The sequence below is a fragment of the Lytechinus pictus genome, chromosome 1, assembly GCF_037042905.1.
Source record: "Lytechinus pictus isolate F3 Inbred chromosome 1, Lp3.0, whole genome shotgun sequence".
Classification (NCBI taxonomy): Eukaryota; Metazoa; Echinodermata; class Echinoidea; order Temnopleuroida; family Toxopneustidae; genus Lytechinus; species Lytechinus pictus.
Window position 1 is genome coordinate 33,326,321 of NC_087245.1, and position 13,302 is coordinate 33,339,622.

Here is a 13,302-nt window from a genome sequence, read left to right on the forward strand (position 1 = left end):
AATCAGTCAAATAACATCTACACCTTTAGGCTAATTAGTTGCACTTTTCATGTCTTCTGCTTTTTTACAAAAAATATTCCAGATAATTTTTCATTTATTTGTATTGCCTCCCAATAGTTGTCCAGAACACACATGGGCATTCTCTAATTCATAAAAAAACATGATACATAATGGTACAGCAAAAGTACATATGCAAGAGTTACAAAAATATATGTAGATGGTCAATAGAGGGGGCTGTTCATATATACAATCTTCTCAGCATTGTACAACTATCTATCAAAGGACAAAAATGCTGACCAATCTCATTTGATGATGCAAGTGACTTCATTAAAAATGATGTTGTTTGTTTTCTCTTCTGTCTCCTTTCCCCCCCCCCCCATATTTTCTGGATGATATCGACTTGGACGATGTTAATCTCAAAATCATATGTTAAGATGGGCCTAGAAATGTTTAAATGATACCCTTTCATTTTTTCATCATGCTAAACAAAACCTCTTAATAAAAGTAAAGATAAAATGGGTCAAGCGGATAGGGTGTACAGGGGCATCAAAAGGGCACCAATGCTACAGGAAGCAATTCATGTAACCTCCCTCAACACGTCTGGTTTCTTCATCTTCTTGTCATGCTCATCCCATATCTACCAGATAGAGGTAGTGGATCCAGCAATTTTCTCTGAGGGGGAGGGAGAGGGATGGATAAAATTTGATCAATGCATGGACTTGAATTTGATCAAAACATGGATCTACTACTCAGAGTAGTTGGTCCATGGTCAAAATAACCATTGTCCTGACTTTTAGAGTGAAAGGGCCAGAAAATATAATGCAAATGAGGATTAAAGTAATGATGACAATCACAATGGTCTGAACATGTGAACCAAAACTGTGCAAAAGTGGGGTAGCAGTTAATGCCTTACTTCCAATGATTTTGGTGGCACTGAAAGGGTTAAATTGAGATTCACACTGACATGAATTTAGATTTCACTGAGACACACCTTGTGTAGTTCTGTTCTACTAGCAAAATCAGAAAGCCATTTCTTTTTTTAAATGGATACTGAATGTGATAACTGCAAAATTCAATTCAGTACGCACCATCATATGCTTTATACAAATATCAATATCATGTTATAAATGACCAAAATTTTTCTACCTCACATCAACTCACAAGAGGTGGTTTCAGACCGCCTCGAAGTTCGTCAGTTCCAGGTATTCTCTGATCGGGAAATTTATCCCGATCAGAAAATACCAGGTATTTTGGTAATGTGAAAGCAAACTACGCGTAATTTCCCCGAAAGAAAATACCCGCTAAATAGTAGGTACTTGGCGAAATTACGAGAACTTTCGCGGGGATTTTTCCAAGGTCGCAGGTATTTTGGCGATGTGAAAGCAAATTACGGGAACTTTTAGCCCAGCGTGTCGTTGGGTGCGGCGCCGTGGGTGGCTGCTGGGCTAGTAGTTTTGAATCTCGCGCCTTGCCTGCTTATTAGACCATGCTGCGCATGCTCCTAACTTCAGGAATTTATCCCGAAGTGTATGTTTCGGGGCAGTCTGAATGCAGGAATAATTAATGGGTATTTTTTAGCCTAAAAATGTTCTCGTAATTTAACGGGGATTCTTGTGATCGAGGCGGTTTGAAACCTCGGTTTATACAATATTTCAATTTTTACGAATTTGACAATTAGGACCTCCTTGCCTGAATCACAAAATGTTAGAATAATGGAATTCCACGTGTTCAGAGAGGAATGAAACTTCATTTCACATGACAATGACGAGAAAATCAAACTATTTCATATTTCATATAATAAAATACAAAATAAATAGTGAGTGAGTGATGTCATCAGTTCCCTCATTTGCATACTGACCGAGATGTGCATATAACTGTTTTGTGAAATGAAGCGAAACTTTAAAATGTCATAACTTTCTTATTTTACATCCGATTTTGATGAATTTTTCAGTGTTATGCTTGCTGAATTTTTTTCCTTTTATTCAAATCAAGTTTTTGTTGGGGTGGACTTGTCGTTTAATAAGATGTGTACCAGTAGAAAGGCTGGGAAGTTGGGGGGGGGGGCATCTTGGAGCATCTTGACCCTCACCAGATTATCATCCTCAGGTGCCAGGCAAATAAATGTCTATTTTTTCGAAGTTCTGGGACCCGTTTGACAAAACTTGTTATCGTCCAGGATAGGTAGGCCCCATAGAAAATTGACTGAACCTTGTTGTTTCATATAAACAATATTTTTCAATGGTTTCTTGTCGATTCGAGGGTGCTGATTATGAATCTGAATGATGCCACTCATGTAAACTTCAGCATTTTCCACAAATTGGCAAAATCAAATATGGCCACCAAAATTACCAATGAAAATCATAAAATTGCGCATTGGCTATAAATTGTGTTGCATGAGTTAAATACTCTCTAAACAAGTGGAATGCCTCTGGAGGTCTCACCTGCATCACGCGATTCAATATAGCAGCAGTGCTGACTTTGAAAACTACTATAACTCGCACAAGATGTTCAGTGATACTTGGTTACTCTTATGTCCACGTTTTATGAACTAGACCAATACACTTACAGAGATATGATGCTAATTCAACAAATACCACCAACGTGGCCAAAGTTCAGTGACCTTACATGACCTTTGACCTTGATCATGTGACCTGAAACTCGCACAGGATGTTCAGTGATACTCGATTACTCTTATGTCCCAGTTTCATGAATAAGATCCATAAACTTTCAAAAAGTTATGATGGTAATTCAACAGATACCCCCATTATGACCAAAGTTCATTGACCTTTGACCTTGGTCATGTGACCTGAAATGCGCACAGGATGTTCAGTGATACTTGATTACTCTTATGTCCAAGTTTAATGAACTAGACCAATATACTTTCAAAGTTATAATTGTAATTCAACAAATACCCCCAATTCGGCCAAAGTTCATTGACCCTAAATGACCTTTGACCTTAATCATGTGACCTGAAACTTGCACAGGATGTTCAGTGATACTTGATTACTATTATGTCCCAGTTTCATGAATCAGATCCATAAACTTTAAAAGTTATGATGGTAATTCAACAGACTTGATTAACCTTATGTCCAAGTTTCATGAACTAGGTCCATATATTTTCTAAGTTATGATGACATTTCAAAAACTTAACCTTAGGTTAAGATTTTGATGTTTTTTTTATGTTGATTCCCCCAACATGGTCTAAGTTCATTGACCCTAAATGACCTTTGACCTTGGTCATGTGACATGAAACTCATGCAGGATGTTTAGTGATACTTGATTAACCTTATGGCCAAGTTTCATGAACTAGGTCCATATACTTTCTAAGTTATGCTGTCATTTCAAAAACTTAACCTTCGGTTAAGATTTGGTGTTGACACTGCCGCCGTCGGAAAAGCGGCGCCTATGGTCTCACACTGCTATGCAGGTGAGACAAAAACTTAACTTTGGTTGGTTGATAAGATTTCATTGTTGATGCCGCCGCCATTGAAAAAGCGGCTATTCCTGCATGCATATAACAATATTAATGATAATAATGATAATAAAAATAATAATACCAGTAATATGTCTCACTACACTACCATCTTTAGAGGCAATTTTCTAACTTTGTAATAATAATAATAATACATAGAATTTGTATAGCGCACTTTCCTTCCTAATTAGATGCTCGAGGCACTTAATAGGAATTACAAAAGGGAGAAATCAAGTAGATGACAAGCTTGCACTAATAAACAATAGCCTTTTCATCAGATTGTAGATTTTTGTATGTTTTCTCTCTCACAAGAAGTTTGTGAGCTCCACAATTACGCACTCTCTCTCCACTTGCTTTTACTACTCTGATCCAATTGCTTCTATATTACTGTTTGGACTCATCAAGTTGATATAACATTTGTATCATTGATTCAAAGACATTAATGCAAATGCCTCTTGCCTTCATTTCAATGTACTCACCTAGACTATCTGTAATGCATGAAGCGCAAATGAGAATGCATGTCTGCATGTAATTCTGTTAGGCTCCTGATGTTTTTTACAACAACATTCTACATTCCAAAGGGAAGTCAATTTAAAAGTCATTCAACAAAGGTGGTAGAAGCCATTGTCAGCATTGATCTGTTATCATCACATTCGGATACTAATAACTTCTTGAAACAATGAAGATGCTTAACTTCATATATCTTTTGTTCTTGTTACCTACAAGTCAATCAAGATGCCTAAATCTCTGTGAATGTGAGCGGAAAGCTTTCACCATCAATATAGCATGCAGGGAGCGTGATCTGCATGACATTCCACAGGACCTCCCATGCAATATTGGTTTGCTTGACTTAAGTAGAAACTTCATTACTACCCTAAAGAAAGAGTCATTCTCATGCCAAAATGAGTTGGCAGCACTTCTCCTGTCTAACAACCATCTCCGCATCATAGAGCAGAAAGTCTTTGATGATGCAGAACATCTGGTATACATAGACCTAAGCTCAAACTTTCTTGAGAGTTTACCATACCTTGGTTCTTTACCTTTCATTCAAAAAATATCTATCATCCGGAATTCTTTGACGGATTGGAATCATCAGACACTCAGCAACATATCAGGACCACACCTTTCATTACTTCACCTTGCATTCAACAAACTAAAGAATCTACCGGAATTTCCAGTTAAAATATCTGCTCTAGAGCTAAAGGGAAATGCAATCACTGACCTGTCAAAAAAAATGTTTATATATCCAAAAACTGTATCATCTCTGGACATTTCCTACAACGATGTTGAGTACCTGTACAGACTGCAAACAATGGAGAACCTTAAGACACTCTCTATTGCATTCAACCAAATAAGAGAAATTACAACCACTGTATTCACTCACCTACCTTCGATTGAAACAATCAACCTTCAAGGAAACAGCATCGTGGATGTCTCTGCCATCCATGATATTCCACATATCAAGTCTATCATATTAGACCACAATCAAATAAGATCTATAAATAGACCAGCATTCACTAATATTCCAGATATAGAAACAATTAATTTGCAGCATAATAAAATCATTGAAATCAAAGGTGATTATTATTTCAACATACCAACTAGTCTTATCCTCTCCTACAACAACATGATTGCAATGAACATATTCCAAGGTAGATATCACTCTAACTTAAAGATTCTCAATGTTGATGATAATAATCTGCAAGTACTTTCCCTCATTTATTTTCCTGATTTAACTTCTATATTTGCCTGTTGCAATAAAATTACAATTTTGGAATTTGGTATTTATGATTATCAACATTTAGTATACATCAATTTATCTTGGAACAAAATTACAAACATTACAAACTTTCAACACTTGACAAACGTACAAAGCTTGCACCTATCGCACAATTTCTTAACAAAATGGAGTGATCAAAATTTGTTAGGCTCATCTCAGCTCATTCTCCTCAGAGTTAACGACAACAGATTGTCATTGCTTTCAAATTTCACAGCCTTGCCACGACTTGAAGATCTAGATTTGTCTGGCAATGTACTTCACACTATAGAACATTCATCCTTTGAATTCCTACAAAGACTTGCCACTTTAAATCTTGCCAAAAATAAGATTTCTCACCTTGGTTTCCTGAGGCCCATTACCTCACTCCAAACGCTGAACCTTAATTACAACAGACTTGTGGCAATCGACCCTAAAGATCTCTCAAATCTTATAAATCTAAGAACTTTACACATAGCATTTAATTTGTTAGTAGAGGTTCCTACATTTACCAAAAGCTTGAACTCCCTTCGAAACCTTGACATCAGTCATAACCTATTACCTCATTTGAATCTTAGCCATGCCTTTAATCAAAGCATACCCATTAATATCAATGCAGCGGACAATAGAATTACCCAAGTTATTTCAACTTCAACCTTGTATCTAAATATTAATAACAATACAATTGGAGCTTCAAATTCAAGTTTACTTTCAGCAAGCAATATCTTTGCATGCAACAATAAATTGACAGATTTCAAACATGTTAGATTTTCAAGCACTTTGAAGGGACTTTATCTAAACAAAAATCAAATAGCTACCATACCAAATTTTACATTTGTTTTTGCATCTTCACTCCTCTTTCTAGAATTGGATGATAACCAGATAGTTGATATATCTCATTTAGCTTTCATTGGTCTTCAGTTTGTTGTCAGGATAAAGCTAGAACGAAATCGTCTGTCACACCTACATTCTGGGGTGTTTTCAAATATTCAGGAGCTACAATACCTTTATTTAAAAGGAAATCCTTTCACATTCATTTCAAGTGAACTATTTTCAGGAATACCTTGTATATTGGGTATATATTTTTCAAATATCCCAGCCTCAAACATGTCCATACAAGCATTGCAAGATATTAAAACTGTTATATTTTTGGATCTTCATGAAAATTTGGCATTTCAAGCATTGATTTTTACAAACTCAAGTATACAACAAGATGTTGCTTTGGAATTTTCAAATCTGCTTTTATTAAATCTCTCTTCAAACAATCTTGGAAATTCTTGTCCATCGTTATCAATAAACACTCTGAATGCGCTTGATTATTCTAACAACACAATTACTTCAATCCCTAGACACTGTCTACCAAGAAAGAGTAGGCCATACAATCTCTTCTTGTCACACAATCAAATACAAAACATCTCCAAAGATTCATTTGATAAACATCAGCAATTCTGGTTGTTGGATTTAAGGTATAACAATATTGTGTTCTTTGAACTAGGTTCCTTACAACATCAGACACACTTGATATATTTATATCTTCAAGACAACCAACTCACGAAAATTCACCTTGCTATCTCAACATTCTCTTTGAAGCCAATATTTATCTACTTACAAAATAACCATTTGTCATGTGATTGCCAACTTTTTAAAACTATTCGAGCACTCCGACAAATACCCAAACCAACAGTTTGTCAAAAACCTTCTTTGTACATCAACTCCTCTATTGCTGAGCTGACTGGCACTGATACATGTCGCCCACAACTGTGCTCTCCACCATATCAAACTATGCTTTCGTTTGTCGGTGATCAAATGATTGAGTTACCTTGTCCTATTAAGACATCAAACAACATTTACTGGTCAGTCTCATTAAAAGGGCAGCAACTCTTAACCTCTTTCTTACCAGATGGAGTGGACATTCTTCCTCACAATTCTCTTATCATTACTCATGTCAGGAAAAACATGACTGGACTTTATAGCTGTTGGACTGAGAATGAAGGTGATCAAACAAAGTTTACAGTAGAATTACTTGTAGAGGATGAGATAGGAAACATGAGGAAAGAGACTCATAACCATTCAGTAATGTTAGCCAGAAAGTGGAAGGACACACTTGTATGTGGTAACAAATCTTTTGCTTCAAGTCAATGTAATATCGTCAGTAAATCATATAACTCATTGTTTGTATTTATGCTAGGTATCCATTCACTTATCACAAAGTAGTAATAAGCCAAGAACACTCTAATACAAATGCAAATACATTTTTTATATACTATGGAGAGATTTTTTAAATTTAATTTTCATGTAGGCCTACTAGATTTAGATTTTGTTCATTTTCATTAACAAAATACTGTGTAGCAAGTGTGCTGAAGTGTCAGTATGTTTACACAATTGATGCAAAATAGCATATTCTTTTGTTTTTAAAGGACAAAATGTAAACACCACTGCTGTTTCATAGATGTGTGCTATATAGAAGTATTTCGTACATGTAGACTATATTTGCATATCTTTGCTCAATTTGAAATGTTCGTACTTCATTCTTGATATTGTGAATCAGTGGATGTGTACTTTCATACTCCCGAGTCATGTCATATACTGTATATAATTTGAGATATACATTCAATACTCATCAACTTAATAATCAATTGCAATCTTTCGTTACGGGGCTAGAAGTTTCGTGTAAGAGAGATTGCAAAATAATCATTGCGATGTGTGTGAACCTATTGTTAACGATGTTGTAAGCTCTGTCAAGTGTTTACCACCATACACCATTCATGATGGCTCAGTGGTAGAGCGCCCACCTCGTGAATGATAGGTGGTTTGATTCTTGGCCGAGTCGTACCAAAGACTTATAACAAGTGGAGCGCCTCTGGCAGTCTCGCCTGCATTACGCGATTCAATATAGCAGCAGTGCTGACTTTGCAAATGACTATGAAATAATTATTCACAAAAAATACCATTCATATAATATGTTACGACATTAATTGACCCTAAATGACATTTGACCTTGATCAAGTGACCTACTACTGGTACGAGATGAGCAACGATTACCCTAATGTCTACATTTCATTTACTATATTCATAATTTTTTAAAAGTTATGATGGTAATTCAACAATGACCTCCAACATGGCAAAAGTTCATCAACCTTAAATTTGACCTGAAATTTGCACAGGATGTTCAGTGATAATTGATTAATCTTATTTCCAAGTTTTATTAACTAGCTTCATAAACATTAAAAGTCATGACGAAATTCAACAAATATCCCCAACATGCCCAAAGTGTTTTGACCCAAAATGACCTTTGACCTTGGTCATGTGACCTGAAACTTGAGCAGAATGTTAAGTAATATTTTATTACTTTTATCTGTAAATTTTATGAACTAGATCCATATATTTTTGAAGTAATGATGACATTTCAAAAAACTTATCCTTGGGTTAAGATTTCAATATTGATTCCCCCAACATGGTCTAAATTCATTGACCCTAAATGACCTGTGACCTTGGTCATGTGACCAGAAACTCAGGCATGGTGTTCAGTAAACGTGATTACCCAAGTTTCATGACCTAGGTCCATATACTTTTTAAGTTATGATGATTTTTATTTCAGTGTTGAATACGCCGCCGCTGTCGCCATCAGAAAAGCAGCGCCTATAGTCTCGCTCTGCTATGCAGGCAAGAAAAATTTATTTCTGTCAAAATATTGATTTTCTTGATATTCAAAAATGATTTCTAGCTAAATACATCTTATATTGGTCATGGTGGTAAGAAATGCTGTACTTTGACATTCAAAATTGTTGCCATAGGCCCTAAAAGTATGATATACATTGTAACTGGGAACATATAATTTTGACAGAATTTGGCTTTGCAAGAAAATAAATATTGCATTGTGATAGAAGAGTTAAATATTGTCTAAAACCATGGTTTCTAATGAGATATATCATATATTGTGTAATTATTTAAGGTGGTAAATGCTGCATTTTTTAATTGAAAATGGTCGCCATAGGCCCTTATCATGTTATGTACAATTGAATGATGACAGATAATTATCACAAAAGGGCATAGGCAGCTAATTTGAATTTTGAAATATAGCCATTATCCCCTGAATCACATAAGAAATATGATATATTTTGTTAGAAAATAATGTTTTCAGACAATATTTAGTCAAGCAAAGCCAAAATCTGTTAAAATCATTTGTCCCCTTCACACTATATATACTACCATTAGGGCCTGTAGCAGCTATTTTTACTTTCAAAATACAGTATTTATCACCTATCAGGCATATGAAATTATATATATTGTTAGAAACTATACTTTCAAACAATATTTTAATCATATATCACAATTAAAGAGAAATTCCAGTAGTTGCAGTAAACACTGATTTCATGAGAAAGTCTGTAAACAAGGCTTAACTGATATCATTGAGGATCTAGATCTGGTACAGTTACATAAACTGAACTTCGTGAAATCTTGAAATCTACCCTGAAAAATGTTCAGACTGAAGACCCCCAACACAGATAAGCGCACGTGGGACAGTGTATAATTATTGCTTTGAATGTCGGGCCCGACGCTCTACCCGAATCCTGTGCTTATTTGCTGATTTCTCAGCAATTACACAATTTCTTCCAGAATCCTTTGGCACATACGTTTTATTTATACAAACAGACACTTTGGTGGTCATTTCATTGGATTCTGTACGAACTCATTTTGATATCGTTACCAAAACTAGCATTTACCATTAAGTGCATTTATGGTGCTCACACCTGTGAAAATTGGTTTCCCAGTTCGCATTTTACATAATACAGTCAATGTCTATGGCAGCCATTTTGAAAGTCAAAATACAGTATTTGACACACACTTGAAACCTGAATGATATATTTCGTTAAAATTATGATTTTAGACAGCATCCTATTTATTTATCCCAAATACATGCATTTTAGTGCTCACTCTTGTGATTTATTTGGTCCTCTTTGTAATTGTACATAATAATGTTAGGGTCTTTGGCAGCCCTTTTGAATATCAAAATACATTTTGTGAACAATTGTTTTTAGTCAGTATTCCTCTTGTTTATCTCAATTATATGTATCTTAGTGCTCACTCTTGTGAACGTTGTTGGCCCCCATTTCCATTGTACATAATACTGTATGGACCAGAGGCAGCTATTTTGAATATTGAATACAGCAATTTTCCCATACATGACATAATGATGATTTTCATACATTACTACATTCATAGATCACAATTACTTGCAGTTTAGAGATCATTTATGTGAAATTATTTTTCCCTATTCATATATTGTACATAAAAGGGTATACAGGGGTCTATGGCGGCCATTTTGAATATCAGGAAATTAATATTTTTTTTAAAATCACTTTTCCAGAGAGATTATATTACTCCTGCCACACAATTGCATGCATTTTATAGCCAATGTGCGGGCAATTTTATGATTTTCATGGGTAATTTGCATATTTTGGCGGCCATATTGGATTTTGCCAATTTGCAGAAAATGCTCAAGGTTATTCGAGTAGCATCATTCAGATTCGTAATTAGCACCCTCGTATTGACAAGAAACCATAAAAAAATTGTATTTCTGAAAAAACAAGGTTATACCTCTTCTATCCTGGACTTTTACAATAAAAACAAATTGCAATAACAGTTTAAAGTTATTGAAACCATTCAATTTGATTGGCTAATAGTAAATTTGTAATAAAAACAATTCATTTGTTACTAGAACAAGTGTTTTAGAAACAGGACCTAGAATTTGCTGGACTTCTCCCATTTTTGTACAAAAATAATCACAGAACATCATACCACATAGATCTAAAATATTGTAGCATAATGAGTTACGCCTTTAAGATGTATTTCATAGTTTAATCGTAGAGGGCGATATTTTAGTTGTGATATCCTTTGCGATTATTGGAGAAGTACGTGAGTTCGCTGGGAGCTGCGGTTGCATGCGGTTGTAAGATGTAAGCTCCGAATAAATCAAGTTGAACTGTATACTGAATATCTCCCAAGTTGCTTCATTTGCATGATTTAGGGTGAGTGAGCGGGTGATCTGGTGTATTTCAGAGGAGCGAGAGAGTGTACCACGTTGCACAATAGACTTTTGTGAGCGAATCCGCCTAAAAAAGATATAAAAGTGAGGAGGAGCGTGGACCGGGTTCTGGAGACTGCGAGACGGCAGAACGCTACCCCGACAGAGCTCGGTTACGCCACAATATCAAAGAGGTTCAGAAATATTTTTCTCTTCAGAATATTTTCAAACTATGCTTTGCCCACCAGTGTTAGCTCATAAGAGAGGATTGTTGTGACAGAATTTTATCAGTGTAAACTGAAACTCACCCTGTCTATTAGGTAAATTGCCAAATCATCAACTGCCAACTCGTCCACTCACCACATGGTCAATCTTCATTTAGTCTAATGCCTTTCCGTTCATCAACATTTCCTCTAACAACCATTTGGTCCAATAACATTTGGTCCAATCACTTTGTCTAATCACCAGTTCGTCTAAGACCATTTCATCTCAGTTGGTCTAATATCCATTCTATTTTCATTCATTTTGCCGAATTAACACTTAGTCCAATGAGACCAAATGGTACTGTATATGGACTAAATGGGTATTGGACCAACTGGTTATTAGAAGAAATGATGAGTGGACAAAATGGCAATTAGACCACATGGATAGTGGAAGAACTGATGGCAGACCAAATTACAGTAGACGAGTTGGTAATTGGACGAATTGGCATTAGACCAACTGAAAATAAAGGGTCTATTATTGATAAAGCATACCAGGGGCCCGTCTTACAAAGAGTTGCGTTGGATCCCAATCGCAACTATGGAAAGCCAGCAAAGTCAACATATGAAATGCATGTTTGTTAAAAAAACTTTCTAGATATGAATGTATATCCATAAAGTCATTGATTTCTTGACAATTTGGTGTGTTTTCCTTTGTTTACAAAGGACATTTTGCCAATTTCCTGTAGAAAAAATCATGACACTGTTGGATTTCCATAGAATTACAATTGATTGGATAAATTAAGGAGGTACAAAAGTATTTGCAAGATGATTTTGATTCAATAAGTAAATGGCTAGACTTAAATAATATGCATTTACACCCGCAAAAAACAAAAGCCATGGTATTTGGTCAAAAGAAAAAGTTGAGGGGTGCTCATTTGTCAGTGAAATTCAGGAACATACAATTAGAAAATGTAAAAAAGATTAAATACTTAGGTGTCATGCTCGATCCGGGCTTTACTTGGTGCGAACATATTACTAATATCGTTTGTAAAATATCTCGGGCAATAGGTTGTGTAAGGCGGATTAAGCACTTACTGTCCTTTGATATTATGAAGAAGCTGTACTTTTCTATGATTTTACCTTACATTGATTACTGTATTACATCTTGGGGAAGCAGTGCAAAAATACATTTAGATAAGATACAAAAACTTCAAAATAAATATGCCAGAATGCTTTTGAAAAAAGATTATAATACATCACAAATTTCTTTGTTGCAGTCACTGAAGTGGCAATCAGTAGATCAGCGTATAAAATATCAGTATTGTGTTCTTGTATATAAAATAATGAATGATTTAGTTCCAAATTATTTAAAACCTTTAGTATGTAAACGGCCCGTGAAATACAGGACACGGTATTCTTTACGATGCCCCCTTCAGCTTCCCAAAGCTAGAATTGAACATAAAAGAAAATCTTTCGCATATGTCGGACCCAAATTATTTAATGCACTTCCTTCAAATTTACAAGTTTGTACCTCCTTGTTAGTTTTTAAAAAATTATGCAAAGCCTTTCATACGATTTGATAAAGAGCGAAATGATATTCCATTGATTTACAATGCTATGTATGTTTAAATTGTCACTTCCCACTCTATATTTTGGTGTTAATTGTTTCTGATGTTAGATATTTTGTATTTTGTATTTTTGATGTTGTTTGTTGTCGTTGTTCATAGTTATCTTGACATGTATTTTAAACTGCAGGGCGCCTTTGTAAAGCAGTTTTAAGAACTGAACAGGCCTACCCTGCAGTATAAAATAAATAAAACAAAATAAATAAATAAATAAATCGTAA

At 35.1% G+C, this 13,302-nt stretch overlaps 1 protein-coding gene across 1 annotated transcript; it reads left to right on the forward strand.

The window, feature by feature from the left end:
- The first annotated feature begins 1,989 nt into the window (after window positions 1-1,989).
- LOC135155675 (toll-like receptor 6) lies at window positions 1,990-8,242 on the forward strand. Its single transcript, XM_064105572.1, has one exon. The coding sequence runs from the start codon at window positions 4,152-4,154 to the stop codon at window positions 7,440-7,442; it is 3,291 nt and encodes a 1,096-aa protein (XP_063961642.1). The 5' UTR covers window positions 1,990-4,151; the 3' UTR covers window positions 7,443-8,242.
- Window positions 8,243-13,302: the final 5,060 nt, after the last annotated feature.

Coding starts and splice junctions, on each gene's coding strand:
- LOC135155675 (XM_064105572.1), top strand. CDS start 4,152: ATGAAGATGCTTAACTTCATATATCTTTTGTTCTTGTTACCTACAAGT.